The sequence below is a fragment of the Bactrocera dorsalis genome, chromosome 5 (assembly GCF_023373825.1).
Source record: "Bactrocera dorsalis isolate Fly_Bdor chromosome 5, ASM2337382v1, whole genome shotgun sequence".
NCBI lineage: Eukaryota > Metazoa > Arthropoda > Insecta > Diptera > Tephritidae > Bactrocera > Bactrocera dorsalis.
Genome location: NC_064307.1, coordinates 70582061 through 70605979, shown reverse-complemented (window position 1 = coordinate 70605979; position 23919 = coordinate 70582061). Strand labels below are relative to the sequence as shown.

Genomic DNA, 23919 nt, shown 5'->3' with positions numbered 1-23919 from the left:
TCGCTTTTCTCTTCGCTCACCTTTTGTAGTTGTCAGCATTATATGTTGTCATAACATACGCGACATGTGTCCCAACTCGCTTGGATCCATGTATCACTCTCGCATATGTTTAGAAAACTGTCGCTTGTATTATAACTTAATTTGTTTGCTTTGCTTACTTTTTTGCTGCCTTTTTTCCATCCATGCCTTTTATCTTTTGTTATTTGTCCTATATCTGCTGCTCTCACTTGTCCTACGTCAAGATTTTTGTTACTCCTAAATATGTGACGCAACAATTTTTTAGCGCTGTTCATTTTACTTCCTTTTTTGCGGTAAAATTTGCTTGTTGAAAGAGCCCACGTCCTCGAAGTTCAAGTTGAAATGTATACCAAATATATACATATATATAATATATTGAAATATATACTTTTTTTTGGAGAACACTAGCCTATGTTAATTAGGTTCAAGGAGGCTAGGACTATTGCACCATAGTCTTAAACAAAATCCGTGTCACATTTTGTGCTGATAACTCGTCAAATAAAGAGATATAAAAAACAATCCATTCCAATCATTCAGTTTGTATGGCCGCTATATGCTATATTGGTCTGATTTGAACAACTTCTTGGGAGGTTATACCGCTGCTTTTAACGATAATCCGTGCCAAATTTCATCAGGATATCTCATCTAATAAAAAAGTTTTCCATACAAGCACTTAATTCTGACCGTTCAGTTTGTAAGCCAGCTATATGCTAAAGTGGTCCGATATTTTTCGGAGGTGACACAATTGCTTTAGGCAATAATCCTCGCCAAAATTTTTGAAAATATCTCATCAAATGAAGATGTTTTTTTATCTAACCACTAGATTCCGATAGTACTGTTTATATGGCAGCTAAAGAATATAAAGAATATAAATAACTACCATGAAAACCATTTTATGTAACTGAGAGTATCACTCCACTAAACAACTTTTCGACTTTTGTTTGAGTAGTTGCTTTAAACTTTTTGCAGCTAGTAAGCTCATTTGAATATTCATGAATTTCAATCGAGTTTGAACTACACAGAATGTTTTAAAAATATTCCACTTCCAATCATTGCTGGTTGCAATCCATTTTACGACACTTCGATTACGTGACAGACACAGCCATAAATCAGTATGCTTGCAAAGTGGCGAATACTTGATGTTGGCCATTTGAAATGCAAGCAACTAATACTACTTAAGACCGAGCGCATAAAATGGTTGTTGGCATAGCAAAGAGCTATGAAAATATAAAAACGGTCAGCAGCAAGAAGAAGCCACCACTAAAGGTGGCACTCTGCACAATTGCCAGCATAGAAAGCAGCTAATGGCGCAACTCACAAGGAGCTTCTAGCTCGAACTAGCGATGCTGAGAGTATACCTCGATTCTTTAGCAAAGTTAAGATGACGAAATTTTAATATTGTCCGTATATAAATTTTATTTTCTCGCTTTCGTAACAAATCTTAAAATTAGGCATAAAATGCATTTCTTAAATCAAAGTGAGTTTGTCCAGCGCTTAAGTGAATTTTCCAGCCAGTAAACGAGGTAACGGCTGCAAGCGTACATCAATTTTATCACCAATCTGATAGTCAGTAGTCTCTGCGCAAGGGCTGCAGCCACAGCCGGATGGTACGTCCACCTGTGAAAAAGAGAGTAGAAGTTTCGTTTGTTAGCTGAAAAAAATTTAAGTTAAAGCAGAAAACTCTGTACTTTCTGTCTTACTTATCATTATTAGCCTAAGAAACAAACGCAACTTCGGTCTCAGTCGAATTCACAGTTCAAGTCAGTCAGAGTTTCAGCACCACATATACCCAGGAGCTTAACGCCAGCATTCGTCTTAACCTGAAGCTCAAATTTAGTCTCTTTATAAGTCTTTTCAGAGCTCAACCTGAGACTCCATTCTAAATTTGAACCTTTGTCCCAACCTCAAACTCAGTATCCACAATGTCGAAACCACGACACAACAGAACAAAATTTCGTTTCAGTCTCTGCCCATTTTCTCCTTTCTAACCCCAGGACAATCCTAACCTTGGTTTCACCCTTTATACAAAACACAATCTCATTATTAAGCTTAGTCAAAGACAATCCGTCGCAAACTGGAAGTTAATCTCAATATGAGTCTATTCTAGGCTCAACCTGAAGCTCTGACCCAAACCTCTGTCAGTCGTTTCCTTTCTAACAGCTTTAACAACAGCACCACATACCTTCTTCACGATCTTGCCTCCATTCTCACAAATCAGCGGCACCGCTACTGACTTCCAGCCCGTTATGCTGCAACAACGACAATGCTTCTCGTGTGTGCCTGAAACTATAAAGATCACAAATTACAATAAATATTACCTATTTAACTATAAAGACGCGCATGCTAACCTTTGTTATATTTCGAACCCGAGTTGCAAGCACCGTCGCAATCTGTGAAGCCTTGTATGGCCTCCTTATTTATGCATTTACCCATACCTGGCTGTACAACTTCAATCAGCTCCAGAGTCAGTGGTTCAGCCAATGAAACCGGTAAGCAGTTCTCTGTAAATAAGACAAATTCCGATAAAAATCGTTATAAAGGCCGTGATATATAGAAATAACTACAAACAACTCACTTTGGTTATCCACAATCAGCTCCGGCTTGCATACCTCGCAGCAACCACTTTCGGAGGATACCAACAAGTGCTCTGGACACGCGGTCACATCTGGGCAAGTCTCCTGTGATGATGAAACTATCAAGATCTCTCCTTTACGCAGACAACTGTAGGTTGTGCAATTGTCAGCGCTCGTCCAAGTAGCGCCCTCTTCGTACAGTTCGTTACTCAGCACACATTTCTCTTGCACGCACTCACCACAACACTTCAGTTCAGGCAGCTTATTATCATATTTAAAGCCGGGAGGACAGTAGGTGTCACAAGTCTCTGTCGTTGTTACGACTAATGTGCTGCCATTCGGACCATAAGCGCACGTCTCCTGTTTACAAGGATCTGTGGGATGCGGCCATTTTGCGTTCAGCGGCTTAATGAAGTTCTCTCCCAACCCATTTTGTACTATACACATGTCCTTCGGTGGTTCTGTTTGTAGCACATGTGATATGTTAGCCAAGAAATTTCGACTCAAACTTATAACGCATGTACTTACCACAAACGTAGTGTGGACAACAGTCACCCAGTTCTTGCTTTCTAACAACTTCATAGAAGCGCTCGGCGCATTCCTTCAATGCAGGTGGACAGGTGCTGACGTCGCAGACGATCTCTTGGGTTGGACAACAGCCTAGTTCTTCCGTCACCACCTTCTCACCAGGTTTGAGTGCACGTGGTAATTCCAAGGGCTCGCATTCCTCTTTCGGCTTGCACTCTGTATTTGATATACAAATAGTTAAACCACTTGTACAATTTTCTTCCCCTTAGTACTTACCGCAAATGAACTGCGGACAACCATCTGGTCCGGTTTTCTGCTTCTTAAACTGTCCAGGACCACATATAGGCATTAAGGGTTCGAGACATGCAATTGGTGGCGGTAACTTTTGTTCGGGCACACATCTGTAACGTGGGCAACACATGTCAGCAGATTCGATCTTCTTTGGTATAAAACCTTCCGCACAGATATTTTCTTCTATCAGACACTTTTGCTCCACGCACTCGACCTTTCCTTCCATATTGCAATTACAATCTGTGCACTTGTCCTTCTTCCACTTATCACCTGGCGCATGCACCAAATCGTCGCATTTTACGCACGACTCTTTCGGCACACATTCACCATATTCCATAACCTTACCGGGCGGGCAGAAACAGCCTTCAAAACGTTCCTCTGCCAGGCACATATCATTCGATTCCACGGTCTTGACAAACATATTGGTCTTCATATTGACCGCATCGAATGTGTGCTGCGCCTTGATCGTATCGCAGGTCTTGGCGCAACCACATGATTCATAGACCATATCGCTAGGGCAATCGAAGGGACACATGTCGGGATGACGCCAATACAAGCAGATACCCTTCTGTGCACACTGGCGCGCATAAGCGGCCATCAAGTTACAAGTACTTTGCTGATGATTGCCGGGCTTACATAATTCTTTTTGGCACAACGCAACAAACTTGCCAGGATCAATGATCATGTTGCACTGACCGAAGAGCTCCTGATTATAGAACATCAGGCAGACATCTTTCTCCGGTGGTGGTGGCACACACTCGTCTTCAGTTATAGTTTCACTGGCGCAAACTTGTAGCTCATTACCCAGCTTCGGTTCGTCGGCCTTCCAGCTTTGCAGCACGACTGCCAATTCTTTGCTGGGTGTGCGTCCCTTCTTTTTGGCGGGATTCTCTAGTAGATCGTTTTTGGGATTATGATCGCAATCGCCGCAAAGACCCTCCATCTTGCCGCTATACTTGATGCTGGGGACTGAAAGCTGTAAGAGATTATTGTGCATTTAGTCTTAGTGTATAAAGCAAGCAAACATTTCAATCAAAGCTTACTGTATAGACCATATCATCGTAGGAGACACGTAGATCCACATGACTATCCAGTAGCGATAGGAAAAGCTCTTTACCGTTGACTTCACGTATGTTGACCCACGAGTTTTTGAACGGCACATTTTTCTCAGCACCATCGACCAGTATGTGCGGCACCTTACCGACACGCGGGCGTTCAATATGTATGAGATGATCACCATTGAAGACATGGAAAGATTTAATGCATGACTCATCCGTGGAATTCGACGCATAACCCAGACGTTTGCAGTAGTCCATTGTTACGTAAAGCTTTATGACAAAGTTATTAAGTTAATAAGCGCATATATTTCGTGCAGAAAGCACACTTACCTGGAAGCTGTATTGACCCGGCAAGACTATATCGCGTGAGAGCAAATATGTACAGTTGCCGTTGAAGTGGAAGTCGCGCTTATCATAAGTGAAGAACTGTGATTTGCCGAAGGAGTTGCATACGCAATCTTTGCATTCCGCAACCGTTATGCACTTCTTACCCTGGCGCACTGTGCCCTCGGGACAGTAACAGCCGGGGAAACAGGCATCTGGTATAATCGGACAATCGTCGGTGTTTAGCGAGTCGCAGGATGGTTCACAGCGACGCTTATAGCAATCGGAGTGTATGAGTGGCGCAGGACACTCAAGTTCTTTTGAAAAAATATGTAACATATATTTTTATTTAGCTTGCAATTAAATTTTTTCTGACACCTCAAATGGGTAAAACTACTACTCACCGCATTGCTGCACCGCACGCCACAAATTCAATTGTATATTGGGATTGATTGTCAAACACTTGGCAACAAAGTCCTGTAATGCATTGCATTTGCAAGTGTTGTCCTCGCCCGGATGTGCCCGCAGGCACTCACAAGTGCTCTCCATGCATTTGCTGACGAACTGTTTGTAGTTGACCGCCTTGTTGCACTTAACGAACACCGGATGCCTGGCGGAGTTGAAACAAAATTTCATGTCATTACACAAAATGCGAACTTTGGCGCACACAAAACCCAACTGCACAACCACTTCAGGCATACATACATACATAACTACAAATAATATGCTCAGAGCAACCACCACAGACATACTACGAGTTTAAACACCCCTAGTAACCACACACATACACCGGCACTTACTTAATCGCATTGCACAATGCCAACGCCTTCTTTTGTAACTCGAATGGACACGTTTGTGGGTAGCACATCTCCTTCGGTATCTTCTTGTCGAACCAGCTGTCGCCGAACTTGCCAGTGTTCTGTATCAAAGTGCCATCCGGCGTGCGTTTATCATTGCCCGCAATGCCGTCATAGTAGCCGCAGAGGCCGTCCACGGTGCGTAGATACTTAGAGGATATGCCGATCTTAACGTAACCGATGTCATCATAAAGCACCCAATAGCCATGTTTGCGCGACACAACCAATACTGTTTGCCCCGGCTGCGAGATGACGAAGGCCGCCTTACAGATGGGTGAGTTCATTAGCTGCGGCACGGTGTACTCGAAACCATTGAAATTTAGTTTCATATTCGGCATGATCGTCAGTATGGCCGCCGATTCGATGTCTTTGATGGTGATCGATTTGTGACAAACCCTACGCGTCTCATCTTCGCAAAGTAGTTGCACTGGAAATGGAATTTAAGTCGTTAGTTTCGGTGCTAATTGAAGCGAAGTGTAGATATTCATGGGGGGAACATAGCGCAGTAAAGAAATATTTATTTCTTAAGAACTATAAACTAGGATTCATGAAAAAGTTTGCTTTAAGCTCTCCTTTTGTGTAAATAGAAGGAGTAAAAAACTCGAAATTACTGTAGATCTAAAAACTAGGGTTCATGAAAAAGCTTGCTTTAGTCTCTATTTTAGTGCAGATAGAAAGAGTAAAAGACGGATTAGAAGTAAGTCGATTCAAACAAGAACTTAGTATACTAGTTTCGAGCGTTCCCACAAGTGTCGGCTCCAAGTAATCGGAAAGGACACCGATTTCAGGAATGTTTTGGTTTCTTAGTCAATAACTCAAACTTAAACTAAAATGCTACATTGTCTAAAATCAATTCGAGAAACTTCAAATATCACCGATCTAACCTAACACGCGGTCATTGAAATTTATGAACATCATTAGCAACCACTTACCAGTTATCACCCAGTTCGAATTTTTGATGTCACGCGCTAATATATGACTACAAGTTTCGTACTTGAACTCAGTGCCATCGAATGTAGTGAAAAATTTACCACTAATCTCGCAGGTATCATCCTTGGTCGGCTTGAGTACGCACGCATACTTGCGGCATTGTCCTGGCTTAGCATTAGACATATCCAATTCGATTTCATAGTTCTCTGGACATTTAGGTTCGACACAAGTGACAGTCTCATTCTTCAGCACCTCCTTTTTAGGTATCGGTACACAAGTGAATTCCGCACATTCTTCTTCCTCGATACCAGCCACTTCTTCCGAAGGCAACATAAGGAATTCTTCACTTTCGCTCACCAACACTTTAGTCTTAGTAATTTTAATCATATTGCCGAACTCTTCCATATCGGTGTAACTGAGTATGAGAAAGGCGGTAAGATTTATGAAATATATCGCAAAATATGTAAACAAGAGCTATACTTACGCTCTGGCGAACATCTGCGACATTTTACGTTGCTTCTTCTCCGTTAACTTAATCTTCATGTCAGGTGGACATTCCGGCTCGGGACATTTGATGATTGTGGCTGTAAGAATTAAGGGTTAACATATGAATTACATTATTCATTAAAAAAAATATTTTTTTTATGATAAGAACCGCTTTGAGTTTCCGAGCTGCTTCGTCATATGAAAACTATTCCCACTCCAATAACAATAAAACTCATACTCACTTTCATTCGCGCTCATAATTGGTTGAGGCGTCACCACTATTGTCTTCTTGCATGACTCGTCTTCATCATCAGCGCAATCTTGCACGCCGTTACACCACAATAATTCTGGTATGCAGTCGCCACTTGAGGGACAAATACGTTGATATTTGGGACAGGGCTCACATTTGCAGAAGCAATCCGGTGTCACTAAAGAACGCAGATTGGTTTCCACGCATGGTGGACACTTTTTGGGCTTGCAATTGGAATGACCGCCCAAGACGCAAACACACTCTTCGCATTGCTTATTCTCATACTTAGAACCGATGGGATAACTGTAAGCGTGAATGAGGGTATATGAAAAAATGTTAGAGTTTACAGCGATGTTCATAGCCCTAGCTACACCTACGTGCTATATTCATCGACACATGGGCACAGATTACTCTGCACACAGTTTTGTCCGTCCCAGAATAAACCGTTTGCGCATTTACACTCTCCACTATTAGCAGTCGTATCTAGAATGCCATCACAAACTTGACATTTCGGTGGCGGCTTATCGAGCTCAGGTTGCTCTTCCTTAACTTCCACTGTGAATGAAAGATATGTGTTGTAGTGTTGATTTGTGACGATCGAACGTTACACTTACAATAGGTTTCGAAACAGCCGACTGGTTCTATGCGCATATTTATATTCTCTTCCCACTTTGATGGCACAATCTTGAAGTATTGCGTCAATATGGGTGAACGGAACGTGTTTAATACTTCACTATTTTCGTCATAGTTGCCACGGAACTGTTCGGGTTGGCCATCGAAGTATAGCAGCTTATTCCAAATCAATTTATTCTTCGAGAACATAACTTTAAAGCTAGTAACCCAGCCAGCTGGACCGCCTTTGGTGATAAAGCCAGAGATGTTGCGTGGTGCCAAGAAGTCAAATTGCACGTATTCATTCGGTGTATTGGCCACGGGACGCCAACCAACCGGTGAGGAGAGCTTCAGTAGATCTATAAGACGTGGCTTCTTAGCCGGTTGTGGCAACGACCAAATGCTGCTAGCCTTCACTTGTGAGGAATGCATTTTACCATTGTCCACACCCATACGATCCACGCACTTGCCTTCATCTTGCCAACTAACCGGTTTCGTAGTCGTCGTTTGTATGAGTTTCTCAAACTTCGGCTCTGGCGTGGTAGTTGGCGTTGTTGTTGTGAGCGGTTCACCGCAGCCCAACAGCTCCACACGCATAGCAATATGGCGATACCATTTCATGGGATATATGCGTACAGATTTCGCTTCGACAGGTGTGTGGAAGAGTGTTTTATGTGGCTTACGTGAATCGAGTGGACCGTTAAACTTCTGTGGTATGTCATTCTCTTCCACTAAAAAGTGATAGGATTCGCCATCGGGACTATAGAGTATCTGTGTAAGAGTGAGGATTGCAAGCTGCTGAGTCGAGACAAAAATCATTTGAAGTTACCTTGAAAAGCGTAACGTATTTATCAAAATCTGGACTGCCAGCCATAACCACACCAAAGATGGGTTCCGGTTCCGGAAAGCTTATCTGTAGATATTGCATCTGATCATCGATACCGGGCGACCAACTGCCCACGCTGTTTTGGGGGTTTGCAGGAAGACGGGCCATGAAGGGCGCGTTATAGGCATTGAGTGTAGAGCTCGCATTGAAGACGCTATCCGGCAATGGTGCATCGCCCTGTATCAGCGGTATCAAGCTAAAAGTGTAGAGATTTATTTTGGTGTAAGCACTTTCTAATATCTACACACGAAACTAACCGTTCTGGCTCGCACTTCAGATGTGGTACGATTGTGGATGGCAAAGCGTCTGGCTCGTGCTCGTCTTCGGCGGGAGTTGTGGCCAAAATATATGCTATTTTTTAAAGAAGGGGTAAAGCAGAATATAATTTTATTAAAGCTAACTAAACAAAGTGTCTCCCACTTACGTAACTCCGGCACTTCATTCGGCACGCAAGTGTATGCATTATCAATACACTGACACACTTCGGTCTCACCGGTCACTGGCATATGCGGCTGCACGTATTTCTCCGATTTGTCCATGCAAGGACATTCATCCATTTCTACGCAAGTATTCTCATCGCGCCAGTACTTACCCACAGCAAAGCAATCGGGTCGGTTCTTATCAACACAGCCACGTTTGCAGTGTTCGCCGTTTTGGCAGAGACCACGTTTGCGCAGTATCTAGAATGATAAGTACAAGACGTTTTGGAATTAGATCTTACTTTTGACTAAGCCTGGGTGTAGAAGAGACGCGCGCGGCCACTTACCGAACCATAATAATCGCAAGTGAATTCACATTGATTTGCGCACTCAACCATCACTTGCCCTTCAGCGCATTCATTCGGTGTTATGGGCTCCGTAGGCACTTTGCCACAGCTAGGTTTGATCTCTTGTACAGTTGCTATGTGATCGCATACGTTCAATGTTGGATTGAACATCATGTATTCACCGCAGGTCTTCTCCACATAAGTCCAACCATTGCCGTTGGTCGTCGGCTGACAGTGCAAGAATTTATGACAATCGCCAGGATATTCTTTATACTCGGCTATCACAGAGTCGCATGGCAAGCCGACTTGCGGCTTTTCAGTTGCCGGCGTTGTCGTGACCGCTCCTTCGTCGCACTCACAGAACACACGCACCTCATAATCGTGGCATTGTCCCTTACAAACGAGTCCCTCAGCCAAGCTACAGCGCACATTCTCATCCATATAATCGGGTGATTCGTGTGTATCCACCACACGACATTCAATCTTCTTCATATATTTCTTCTGACATGTGCCATAAATGCTCTCCATGCGATCGTAGCGCGGCAACTTCTCCTCATCATTCAAGCGCACTATCTTGCCCGTCGCATCGCCATCGTTATCGAACCAACGTGTCCAACCGCGTACACACTTCGGTTGCGTATCGGTGCCATAGGCATGTGGTGTCGTGCTCTCAAGCAAACTATTACTTGGACGCTCTGTTGTTGTTAGCGGTTCGTTGCATTTAACACCACTGCAAACTTCTTTCTTCTTCGAGCAACGGCAGGTGGCGCAATCATCGGTATACGTTACATCACCTTCGTAGTAAGTTTTGCCATCGCGTATCATACAAACCGGCTTGCAGTCAGCCTTCGGTACACATTCTTTATAGGTGTCGTTTAGATAGATCATGCCTTCATCGCAGGGCTTTATGAAGCAACCCTCAATGCAGTTCTCTTGATTGCACATGCGCTCCGTCATGCCTTGGTCGAGGAAGTTGTCGCAAGTTTCGACAGCACACGCAGGTGTACACGCCTTGTACTCGGCGCAGTGGGGATCACATTGCATAGCTGAAAATAGTGTAGACATTTTTTTAATACAAGGATGTAAGGGATTGTGGATCTTGATAAATTACTGAAAAAAGAACCCCTTACAGCTGCATTTAAGAAAGGACGACTAGAGTGCTATATAACTTTGGTCAGTTAAGTCTAGATGGAAACACAGCTTTCTATGTTACTTTGTGTATGGTACCTAGGTATAAGCAGTGGCGTCCGGTTGTCCTAATCCAAACTTGCTACGATATCGTCTGCAAAACATCGGATGGTTGAGTTTTCGGTCCCATCTCAATAAAGTTTTGGATCCACCGATCCATATATCTATCAGTGTAGCTCAATCTATTAGAAAGCAAATACTCAGAAATTCCTACTTAAGCATGAGTGCCGAGAGAACGTCCCAAAACATTTAGTTTTTAGAAACCGAAAATGTAACCGGATTTATATATGGAAAAGAGCTTACGCATCACTAGCGCTCTTTCAAGCTACTTGTTACATATCTGAGTCTACCATGGGGTTTCAAACTAGCGTCCACTCATTGCAGAAACTTGTTCTGGAAAATTGTCTAGAAAACCAAAGTTATTTACACCATAGTGATTCATTTCCACGACAATCAGGTCTAAGCAGTCAGAAAGGACTCATGTCTTTTATCAGGTCAAGGACTGTCAACTCGATGATTATTTCACCACTTCTATACTTAGCATACCAATCAGTGATAATTGATGTTCCTGGCGCAGTGTCAGGAAACTCGTCATCAAACCAACACCTGAGATTCCTTTCTATCAATTTTTTCACAATAACAAAAGAAGCTGCACTCAAGATGACAGAAGTCACAAACTAATGATACGACATTTATACACGTATCCTGTGAAGACTAGGGCTAACAAAAAATCCTCGGGATTTAATTGCAGTAGCGCGATTTATGTGTCAGGCCGGGGACCTTTCACTTGAGCTAAATAAAAATATTAAAAAAATGCGTCGAGAAAAATCTGTCTCTTCTGAACCACTTCTTGAAACTACTTTTAACTTTATTGAGGCATACAAAAGAGTTAATATTCTATTTTGCCCACATAACCACTTTTCTTCTGAGCATTCATTCATACCTAAGGCTTATAATCCTTACGGAAATGTAATAAATTTTAATCTTCGTAAAACTTCTGTCAAGTGTGAATAATTGCCTGCGGCTCTGAAAATAGATTTGCCGCACAATCACTACCTGTTAAAATATATTCGCGGCTTTCAAGCGAATCTCGTTGTATGGTGAGTTTAGGTATGTGTGCCAATGTGAAAATCACAATGAATAATTTTCAAGTATCAATTACGGCTAATCGACAAGTCTACTTGTGCCGAAGTATAATGTAACAAAAGAACATACAAATTTTAAGAGTATATATACATATGCATGTAAATATGTGGCTCTCGAAGCATAGTTATGCCACTTTAGCGCGGCAATCGAAGCTTAAAGCGCTTGTTCTTACATATTTTGCTGCATATGTAAGACTGTGCAACACGTCTACCACTTGCTTGCCACTTGCATTGTCGTCGGCATTGCATGTGACGATTTGCGCTAATGAATAATTGAAAAGACAATGATTTTCAGCTACTGCATTCACACCGAGCTCAACACACACTTTTAACTGCATAAGCTTACAGTGACCCTACAGCAAGCAACTTACTTACATGCACACGCATATGTCGTACACACGGTTTATGTATATACAAGTATATGTATTTGTAGTACTTACGACAGAAGTGCGGCGTACGCCAACGTATATTGATGCCGTGCTGGGAGCAGGCGTGTGCATAGGCAGCCACCGCTGTGCACAGACACTCGCAATCGCCGCCCTGATCGCAGGCGCACGTATCGAATATGCAACGTTTCAGGTACTTCTCGACAGACACTTCAGCGTGGCAATCCTGTGAAACAGAAGAGAGATAGGAAGATTGAGTCAGGAAGTGAGTGAGCTGTGTGCGATTGCGGCAGGTGGAAAGTTAAGTGGAGAACAGCGCACTTAAGTATTAGTATGGCAATGCGTATTGGAATTTTAATTATCTGCCGTCTACACTATACTCACCTTCATTACATACTTACACACCTACATATGTACAATGGTCGGCATTCTTACCTTAAATATTTCCGATTTGAGCACGCCGCACTTGAGCTGCGCCCACGTCTCACGCTCCGGATGCTCTTTGCACGCATCTATGGGTGTCGTTGGCTTGGCGCAGAACTGTTGCACCTTCCATGCGTGTCCGAAGATGAGCGGACTGGTTTCGATGCCTTGCGATGGCGTTTGCATGTCATCCACGGCATTGTCATTGTAATTGCCGCACAATCCTTTCACTTTATTCTTCCATTCGTTGCCGAGTTTCACGTAGACGCGTGTACCTTCATCCCACTTCACTTGCAATTTGAGCGGTATTACTTCAACCACAATGAATACGCCGGCCTTGTAGATGTGGAAGGCGCCATGACCCTTGGTGTTGCTTGCATCGCGTATTTCTGTAAGTTATTGAAATGAAAGTTCAAAATATTTAAATAATGCCAAGTGTTCTTTAAGTAACTAGTTTTGTATTTTTGCCTTTATCTTTCCTAGTCTAAAAGCAGACTGCCGGTTTCGACTTCAATCAAGTCTGCTTTTCTGAATAACATATCGCACCGGATTCTAGGACGAGCTCAAGCTCTTTCAAAGAAAAGCTTATTATCTCTCTATCTATAAAGTAGATCCAGTAAATCATAAATCTAAAGCTACTGTGTTTTCAGACGAGCTCCAGTATAAGATCTTTTTGCCGGAGGCTTCTAATCTTTCTATCTATAAAGTAGATCCAGTAAATTTTAAATATACAACTACCTAGTTCTAGGTAAGCTCAGGCAAAAGCTCTTTAAGTCAGAGCCGATGAATCACTCTACCTATAAAGTAGATCCAGTGAATTTTGAATTTAAATATACAAAGGTTTAGGTAAGCTCCAGTATAAGACTTTTTAGTCGGGGTTCTATAATATTGCTTTCTATAAAACAGATCCAGTAAATTTTAAGTCTACCGGTACTGAGCTCTAGGTAAGCTCAAGCGTAACCGGCCTTTAAGTCTAAGTCTTCTACTCTTTCTATCTATAAAGTAGATCCCATAAATTCTAATTTTTGAGTTTCAGACCTTCCAATCAGCTCTAATTCAGACTTACATAATTACTCATCAAAAAAAGTAGTAAATGTATTGCTACTCACTCTTAATTTGCGACTTGTTCGGATCATTTATGTAAGATGCGTCTGAGGTTAGTGTTATAGAATCCTGTACGCTGCCCGATAGTGCGATCTCCACCGACTTCGAGCAAGTAACGCCCATGGTGCCACATAAGACATTTTGAATGGTTATCGTGAAACCATCGCCATTCTCAGCGACACCCTTGGAGAGTATATAATCGCAGGCACCTTGGAAGTCGAAGTCATGATTATCATATGTCGTGAAGTGTGAGTCACCCCAGACGGAGCAGGTTGAGCCACATCCATTCGAAGAGCAGGTCCAGTTGCCGCTCTTACAAACACTGAAAAATATAAAGCAATAAAGAGGGCAAAAAACAGGAACAACTTTCTTCAATTTACCATTGATTGCAATCCTCTTTGAACTTGTCACCATCCGCGTAACTCTTACCACCATGATGGCAGGAGCAAAGCTCCGGCAGCACACATTCTTTGCGGGAAGTGTCATAGACATAACCCGACATGCAGACACAGCCTGGCACACAATCCTCGATATTCTCCACATACTCATGCATATTCTTGCAGGTCTTCGGTTCAGTGGGCGCACACTTTGAGAACTCGGCGAATGGCCGATTTACGCATTCGGCACGCAATTGTGATGAAGGTGGGTATTTCTTCTCATCATCGGGACCAGCGTCCTCACACTCCCAAAGGCCATTAGTGCATGTGCTAGGGAAATCACAGAATCTGTGTTAATAAGCAAGAAAAGCGAAGAGTGCTTAAAATTTACCATAAATCAGGGAACTTTGCACCAGGACGCACTTCCTTGTAACCCGATTTGAAGGTCATGCCATCGTAAGTGCATGGACACTTGTGTTGCGGCACGCATTCGTTATTTTCGTTCAAGTATTCACCATGCGGACAACGACAGCCTTCGACACATTCGGTCTTGCAAGAGTTTTTATTCGCCAAATCACCGCAGGTGCGCGCACATGAATCACCGCACTCATCATACACTTGACCCATCGGACATTTCACCGCTGTAATATATTACGAGACTCGTTACGTTAGTTCGAAGCACAGCTAACGCAGCTAATTACTTACCGCACTCCTTCACCGCCATGCGCCAGCCCGTTTTGATACCTTGACGTGTACATTCGTTGCCGTAGGCAGCCAAAATGGGACAAAAACATTTGTCCGGCTCATCTTTACACGCACACACATCATACAAACAATCCTCATAATATTGCTCCGGTTCGACGGTCCAGTGGCAGTCTTGGAATATATCATCCATAATCCAGTTGCAGTACTTTTCGGCATTCGTGCGCTTTTCCGGATTAGCGCTGCACGGATGTGGGCCAGGTACGGTTTCAGTTGGAAAATCGCAAGTATCCTTGGTACGCCACTTGTCAGCGAATGGCTCCACAGCCGTTTCAATGTCACCTTCTGGCGTTAAGAAATCATCTTGGGTATTGGAATTGAATGTACCGCAAAGACCGGCGGTCTTATTGCGATAACTGGGTGGCGCATCGATGTAGACACGTGAGATACCATCCCACCAAACACGTATGCCGTCAGGGAACTCAACCGTCATGAAACTTGAACTGGCCAATCGCATGAGCACCTCACCGGCGCCGAGAATTTTCGGGAATTTCGTGATTTCTTTCTCGTTTACGTGCACAGCCATGCCCTGGTTCAAGCGCACAGTATGATGTACGCCATTCTTAAGCGTAAAACGTAGCGTTACCGACTTGGTGCAAGATGGATTGTCCGCAGCGGCAACTAAATTGAGATTCTCAGAAATGGCACCAGAGCAAGCCACGTTCTCCGCCTCTACCGACAATTTGTCGGTCTTCAGCAGATAGTATGAGCACTGACCCATGAAGTCGAAACGTTTGCCATCGAAAGTCTGGTAATGCGGGTCACCTATTGCGCCACAGCGCGCGCCACATTGCTCGTCCGTACATTTCCACTTACCGCTCTTGCAAGTGCTGGCGTATAAAATTGTTTATAGTAGAGACAGACAAAGGTGCAAAATTTTTTTTTAGACAGCTTACCATGTGTTACATTTCTTCTTTATGACGGCCTCCGGTTTGAACTCCTTACCGCGCATGGTGCATGGACATAGCTCCTGTGTGATGCAAGCATCTTGGTACTGCACCGTACCGGCGGGGCAGAAGCAACCTTCATTGCATTTGCCTGGGATCGGTGTCACCGTCATATCACAAGTGGGCTCTACATCAGGGCCGCAAGGCTGATAGACACGCCCATAGCTGCAGCTCACAGCTGAAATGCATTTTTTGAAATATTAAGTAGGCCGCGTTGTGTGTGTTGTGCACTTACGACAAATCTCCAAATTACGCCAGCCATGCTCCAGCTTTATACCCTTGAAGATGCACTCCTTAGCCAACATGGAGACGGCATCACAGTTGCAAGTTTCTGGATGTTCACGATTTGGACAGTTACAATAATCATCTACACATGCGCGCAATAAAGCCTCAAAGTTGATGCCTTTTATGCAGTCCTCTAGTTTGTCATTGGACAAAAGACGTGTGCAGACGTTAACAGCCTTCGCGCGTTTCGTCGCTTCACAAGTCTCCGAACCGAATTCCAATTCACGACTATTCTCCATTATGCACAAATCCGAGCTATCTTCAACGCGCCATGAGTCGGTGAAGGACTTGACCGTCTCCACGACCACGCCACCTTTCGACATCAAGTCGTTCTTGTAGTCACCATCTAATGTGCCACATAGACCGCCAACCTTAGACCACAACAACGGGCCTGCATGTATGCCGAGATATTGATGACGATCCCAGTCGATTTGTAGTCCAACGGACTCCAATTGTATTTGCAAATGCTCTGCTACCGGTATTATTTTCATGCCCATCACCTGTACGGGTATAGGAAATTTCTTCGTTGGCGTGGATAGATGTACAGTGCCGTCTGCGTGAAAAGTGTTTAACGTTATCTTAGTTTGGTGCTAATTAATAATGTACGCGAAACTTACTAATATTATCTAGCGTGTATGGTATGGACTGCCAGTAGATGGTCAGCGCATGCGCACACCCATAACCGGAACCATATGGGCAGGCCTTAAGTGTAATATCAAATGTGGCATCGACCTTATCGTTAATTAGCGTGTGTGAACATGAAAGAGGAGCTCTGAAAAAATATAGTAGTTATTGGTAGAGGCCACAAAGCTCTAAGTTGTTTTTGAGGAAATGTTAAAGGTTAGTGACAGGCGCTTAAGATTTTTACTACTTACTTAAAAACCAAACCATCAAAGGTTTTCATATTAATGCCTCCCCAAGTAGTGCACAATGCCGGCTTGGGCGTACGATCGATCATCACATCGACATCGCCTTCGGTGTAGAGTGTATAGCGCGTCGACGAAACTTGTGTCTCCTCAGAGGACCACCATTCCTGCATTGCGAAAGGAGTTACAAATTACAACTTTGGAAAGTATAAAATATTTTCGAAAAGACATTACGCTGTGAACATTCGAAAATTTATCGATTATGGCTTGTATACGCTCACGCTCGGTCGCCCATTGCTCGCCGTGGCCATAAATTAGCTTACCGCCGCTAGCGCCGCTACCAGAAGTTTTATAGCTTGTAGAGGTCTTACGGACTGTGTAACCAGGAGCTGCGTTATAAAAAGGAGTAATTAAAAAATGTCCGATAATAAGTGACATCTTCGTTTTTTTTTCGTAAAAAAAAATATTGATAATCCACTCACCATATATACACTTGGGCAAGGGTTTCGGATAGAAATCACCCACACTATATTTGCACGTGTACTCAATATTGAGGTTGCCCTGCACCGTTATACCCGGTGATGACGCGCAAGAAAATTTACACTTTGCCTCTAAACCATCGTATTTACATTTGTAGTTGCCATTGAAGCCGGTATTGGTTACGTTACAAGCCTGCACGCCTTGAGTGGGTAGCGAAACAAAAACAAAAGGTCAGCGGAGTATAAATTAATAAGAGAATTACTAAAAGTCACTTGGCAACTCTTTAATAATAATAAAAAAATAATAATACCTTTTGTGGTAAAACTTCTTAAAATATTTTTGATTTGTATATGCAGTCAAGAGGCAACTCCAAAAAATATATTTTTGAAAGCAAGTTTGCGGACGGCATATGCCTTGTATAAAAGTCTCATAAAAATTTAATATTTAAATAAATTCAAAAATAAAAAATTGTTTTCTGTGGCAACCCTAAAAAAATTTATTACAGCTTATTTTTTTGTTTGTCGCCAATGCTATTACAGAGAAACGTATTTTACAGAAATCATATCGTTTCAAATTTTTTTAAACGAATCCATGTGGCAACCCTATAAATATAATTTAAACACTGTTCGTTTACTAAGGCTTTTCACCTTTACTTGTAATATTTGTGGCATATATGGAATATTTTGTTGTATGTATGTATATTTGGTCACGTGGCAACTCTTAAAAAAAATAATATTTTAGAAAATGTTCCATTTTTTTGAAAATGCTTGTATAAGCCACCACATTTTAGTAAATTTGTGTGTTAATATTTAAAATATATTGATCAAATCTATCTGGCAACCCTTAAAAAAATTTTAATTTTCTTTAAAATTTTTTATTAAACAACATAGCATCTGACTAGTAATGTTTGTAGGATATATAGAATTTTTTCTTAAAGAAATATATACATACATACAAATCTGATCTGATGGCAACTCTCAAATATTTTTTTTTAGAAAATCTTATTTGTTTTCTTGCTAAAAAATCTCGTTAGAAAAAAACGTGTTTTAAAAACTGTGTGCGTTCTTGCAATTTCTTAATGAAAAATATGTGGCAACCCTCAAAAAATTTCAAAATTTTTTATTAGTTTTTTTGTTGACAATTGTCGTTACAAAAAAAGTGTTTTATAAAATCTTGTACGTTCTTAAAATTCCTAATCAGATATACATACATACATATGTGGCAACCCTCTAAAGTTTTTAACATATTTTTTAAAGCTTTGCGGCAAAAATATACAACCTCACTACTAACGCTGGTGGCATATCTATTCAAAATATTTATATAAATATGTATATATTGTATAGATATAACAGTACTTTTAGATAGGGTTACCAACGCCATTTAAAGTGAAATACTCACTGTATTGACAGTAGTCGCCGCGATATTGCTGGGTGCACTGACACATATTAAATGAGATGCATTTACCACCGTTCTGACAGGCTGGCTCACAAATCGCTGCGTGAGAGAGAGAAAGAGAGCATAATAAAAAAGAGAATATTTTTCGGTTCCAGAAATATACAATATTGTTTGTAAAAATACTCACGCGCACAATCCGGCGGCTTCACTGAGTTTGTCTGCTTATGAAACCAAACACCATCCACGCATTCGAGATTCGTTATGGAACTGCCATCGGGATATTGAAAGCCACTCATACACTCAGCATTGCAGACGCTAACAAAAAGAAGAACAGACTTCTCAGTAAAAAAATTAAATGTGACACTACGGTACTCACTTGTTCCTACATTGTACACGCGAATTTTTCGGTATCGGCGGCTTGCCGCTACAGAAGGTTTTCTTATTCTGACACCAAGGACCATAGAAATTCTCTGCGCACTTGCAAACGCCAGCTTCAACGCAAATACCGTTGTTCTCACAAGGTGGTGTGCAAGTAGCTAAGGAAGGGAAAGTGAAGAATGTGGAAAGCTATCATTGCAGGGTTTCAACGCAATTTCCCACTAATTTTACTAACCTTGACAGGGAGGCACACTGGTGAGCGCTGAGTCGCGTATTATCCAATCGCCATTTATGCAGGCCAACTTCAGCGAACTCGCACCATCAGGGAACCTATATTCAGCCGTACAACTGACCTCACACTGATTGCCACGACACTTCAGCGACATTTTCGATGGCAACTGATATGCCGGACAACCGCCGTAGGGAGGTATTTGCGGGTTTTCGTGTGTTAAGAAATCATAGCTGGACTGTGCGCCAAAACTATTAGAATATTAGGTAGTATAAAAGTATTTAAAAGAGATCTAGGAGAGAAATATCTAAGAGAGAGAGAGTAAAGGCTAGTTCTGGCGGAGGCAACTAGTGGAATCCAAGCCATATGGTTGAAATTTAGAAATTGCAGCGCTAAAAGCTCTCTCGTACTCCCAAGAAACCCTGCTATGTGATCGAAAGTCAAAAACACCTACCTGCTGGGTCCATAACCGCCCTTATAGGAGGGTTTTCTACTACTGCCGTATGCACTATAACCAGCACCATAGCCACCATAACCACCAGCACCACCACCATAACCGCCGCTGCCTCTACCATGATTGTGGCCATAACCAGCGTAACTCGTCTTGACGCCATAAGCGCTGTGGAGAATTATTTAATATGAGCAGAAAATATAAAAATATATATAATACCGATAAGCAATATCAAATAAAAAGCAAAAAAAAAGCGAAAGATAACTGCGGCAAAGACTTACCCGCCACCGCCGTAAACAGGACCGACGCCTAAGTTCAGGCTGCAATTAGAAGGTTGCAAATAAAATTAGTTGTGCTTATCAGCGTTCACTTTTTCAAGACTTTCCGTTTTAACTTGATAACAGAATTACAAACATATTTATGCATATTAAAAGCACATCCCTTTGGGTTTATAATTTTATGAGCTCATATTATATAACGAAAATCTTATTTTTGCTTTAGACACAATGTTTTTGTAATTTCTTAAAATATTTACGTTATTATAATTTTAAACTTAACTTACCTAATCGGTGCCACCGGCTGAGCCGCTGGTGCTTTTCTAAAATATGAAAGCAAGTCGCGTTCCTCCCGTTCATTATCTTCAGCTAAATTTTCGTTCTCGGCGCTGATGGGACTACAGAAAGGGAAGAAAATTTTAGACTCAAATAAATAATAAATTTTAAAATTTGTGAAATAATTCAAATTACATACATATTATATTTATAAAAAATATAAAACAAAAAATAGAAAATATCTTACATAAAATACCATGATTCGGTCACAGTATCAAATTACTTTCAATAGTGGAGATAATAGTGTGATTCAAACTATATACAACCAAAACATGGTCGAAAAGGTTCAAAAAAGTTATACCGATAGGTGACGCAAGAGTCGTGTCAGCACAAAAAATTGTCTTTACAGACGGACATAGTTCATATTTGATGCATTAAAATGGTTAAATTTATCAGGTTGATGGTTTCAAAGCTTATATTTTAACAAAGGAATGTTGGAATAGTGGTTGACGGACATTTCAACAACGGCATCGCTGAACGATTTGATGTGGTTACAGTACATAAAGTCTATTTATGACATTTCCAATTTTATACAACAGAAGGGTTCATTTATGACATTTACATCGAAAAAAAATACTAAGCCGTACTTTAGTTCCAAAAAAAAATGAAATTTGATAGCTCAAAATCGTTGTTGGTATCCAAGAAGTTCTTTCGTTTTTCACTAGGAATTTCTCAATACGGCAAAATGTTTAAGAAGTATACTAATTGAGACCTTTCAATGGTTGCACAAGTTCTAACTGGACTCTGCACGATAAGGATTCACTAATTGAGGATTCTTGCAGTAAAACTGAATGTCTTCTAGATGCCAGCTGCATCGGCTGTTTGAAAGTAGATGAGAAGGAATCATCTCAACACTTCTTCCTTGAATGCCCGCTTTTGCCAGATAAAGATAAAAACATCTGGGATCCCATACCTTTAGAATACCCGCAATGCTTAAAGATCAAACATTTTACACAACCTAACTAAATCTTACCAAATCTACAAATCTCAACTCGAGTTAAGTTTGGCTCCGAAGGACAGAATGTGACGTGAAGACGAAGGACTCACGTCCTTGTATGAAAAACTTTTTTATTTGAATTGATATTCTCACAAAATTTGGCAGAGATCATTACCTAAAGCACCAATGTAATCTGCCAAGAATTTGTTGAGACCAGACTACTATAGCATATAGCTGCCATGCATACTGATTAAGCCAAATCAAGTCCTTGTATGGAAAACTTTTTCATTTAATGAGACATCTTAACGAAATTTGGCAGAAATCTTTAACTAAAGCATTAATGAATTTTCCTAAGAAATTGTTGAAATCAAACTACAATAGCATATAGCTACCATACAAACTGACCGATCCAATTCAAGTCCTTGTATGGAAAACTTTTTTATTTGACAAAATGTAGTGAAGATTATTGTCCACGGCAACGCAAAAATATTCGAATATATTGATCAGATCGGTTCACTATAGCATATAGCTACCAAACAAAATTTATAAAAAGATCACTTCTTCACCACTTCCACAGCGCCAAATTCACACACTCACCTTTGCACATCAGCATCCGCGGCTATTTGTTGGCTACATTGCTGCAGTAACAACAACAGCAAAGCAAAAATCAAGCTTTCCTTCATAATTCTTTAGCTCTAAAACACTTTGTATTTCTAAATTTATTATATTTCAACTTGCAATGTACAGTTTGCGCAAAATTCACCACACAGCGGGAGTTATATGCGACCACTTCCGATATATAATTGCAAAAAAATCATGAGATCGTTCACAAAACTATTTTCAACAAGTGTGTTAACTATTATCCTTTATTATCCTTTAAGGATTTAGTGATCCGGCCTATGGCCTACAAGACATATCCTTTTGCTTTGTAGCGCAGGCATATGCTTTTTCCACAGTTTACACTACTTTTCACAATTTTGAGTATTGCTCACAATTTTTAGTCCTTTTTCACAATTGTGAGTCCTTTTGCATAATTTTGAGTCCTTTTTCACAAATTTGACTCTGTTTTAAATTTTCACTATTTTGTAACACTTTTTCACTTCAACTGCACTCGCGGGTCTTAACGACGAATCGAAACCGAGCGCTTGGCGCACGAAAACTGACCAATTCAAGCGCAAGCGGGCACTTTTATAGGCGCGCAGAGGATATGCAAAAACATTTTTTTTTTTAATTTTTACTCTAAATTATATAAATATTTATGTTCTCACAGCGGAACAACTCAATGGAACTCAGCATTCAGCCACTTGGATTTATCGCTGAAACGCGTAAAAAATGCTTGGAATGTCAGAGCGGAAGTGTGCGATAGCGTTGCCATATTTTCAAATGCAACTACACACTCCGAACCGATCGTGTGCTTCACACACATAAACTAGAGCTCACGCGACTTGCGCTCGCAATTGCTTATCACTTGCAAGCTGATCGCAAGCTATACTAACAGTATACATTTGCTTGCTTGTGGGTGTGTGCCTGGATAAAACTTCTTTTTATAAAAAATGCGTTTCAGTTTTATATAATCCATTAATATTATATAAGAGCGCATGTTTCCTTTCTGCAAAATTGCGAATGTGTGTGAAAAAATCGCGTTGACTTGCGCTTGACATACTTTCTGCGGCCGATAAGCGTTTCTTCAGCGCGCTAGCTCTGCAAGCTTGAGCGCAGCATGCAGGTTGTTTATTTGATAAGATTTTTACAGTTACATTTTTTATGTTGCAAATATGTTTAACTGTGCAATTCGAATATAAAAAATAATGCGGAATTTGCACAAAAAATTATAACTTTTTATTTTGCATAAATGAAGGAGATATGCAGCCATTTACGACCTTGAGCTCATTTGGTGGCGAAATTTAGGTTATTTTTTGGTTGAAACTGCTATAAAACCGCAGAGTAGTGTTTTATGCACAAAGCTTAAGTAAGTAAAGTAAAAAAAAGTGTTGATATGAGAACAAGCAAAACATAATGTTTCGAAAATGAGTTTTATTTTAGCAGTTTGATTTAAGGGGTTTTTATATATGACATTTTCTTGCAATTTAATCTTAAACGAGCGTGTTAAATGTTGTGTTTTTGAATAAATTTTTTTTTGAAGCCATTGTATGAACTGCTCAAATGACCTTCATGAGTTGTTGACCGTTATTGAACCAAAAAAATTTAATAAATTTTAATGAAAAATTACAAAATCTAATGATTTAAGACAAAAACCGCATACTTGTTCGGTGCTTTTATCACTGCTCTTCCTGTTTTTTGATAAATTTACTCTGGTTTTACTATCAGAGGCCCTTACAAGGCAATGTCTTGTGATATTGTGAAAAATTAAATAAC

General features: G+C 41.0%; 1 protein-coding gene across 1 annotated transcript; it reads right to left on the bottom strand.

Annotated features, from left to right (window-relative positions):
- Window positions 1-1405: 1405 nt before the first annotated feature.
- On the bottom strand, window positions 1406-22690 carry LOC105227172 (hemocytin). The gene is made up of 39 exons (XM_011206389.4): window positions 22141-22690; window positions 20558-20668; window positions 20277-20315; window positions 19999-20163; window positions 19551-19795; window positions 19314-19473; window positions 19125-19252; window positions 18941-19036; window positions 17545-17742; window positions 17297-17451; window positions 17072-17229; window positions 16814-16968; window positions 16147-16749; window positions 15861-16089; window positions 14908-15794; window positions 14594-14843; window positions 14206-14532; window positions 13831-14147; window positions 12734-13110; window positions 12353-12524; window positions 9580-10625; window positions 9238-9493; window positions 9071-9164; window positions 8757-9009; window positions 7930-8698; window positions 7693-7870; window positions 7308-7618; window positions 7064-7163; window positions 6582-6994; window positions 5593-6076; window positions 5197-5402; window positions 4799-5109; window positions 4454-4738; window positions 3396-4386; window positions 3120-3335; window positions 2594-3052; window positions 2367-2519; window positions 2201-2304; window positions 1406-1635 (listed from the first exon to the last, which is right to left on the bottom strand). The coding sequence occupies exons 1-39, from the start codon at window positions 22224-22226 to the stop codon at window positions 1513-1515; spliced, it is 11610 nt and encodes a 3869-aa protein (XP_011204691.2). The 5' UTR covers window positions 22227-22690; the 3' UTR covers window positions 1406-1512.
- Between the last annotated feature and the right edge of the window lie 1229 nt (window positions 22691-23919).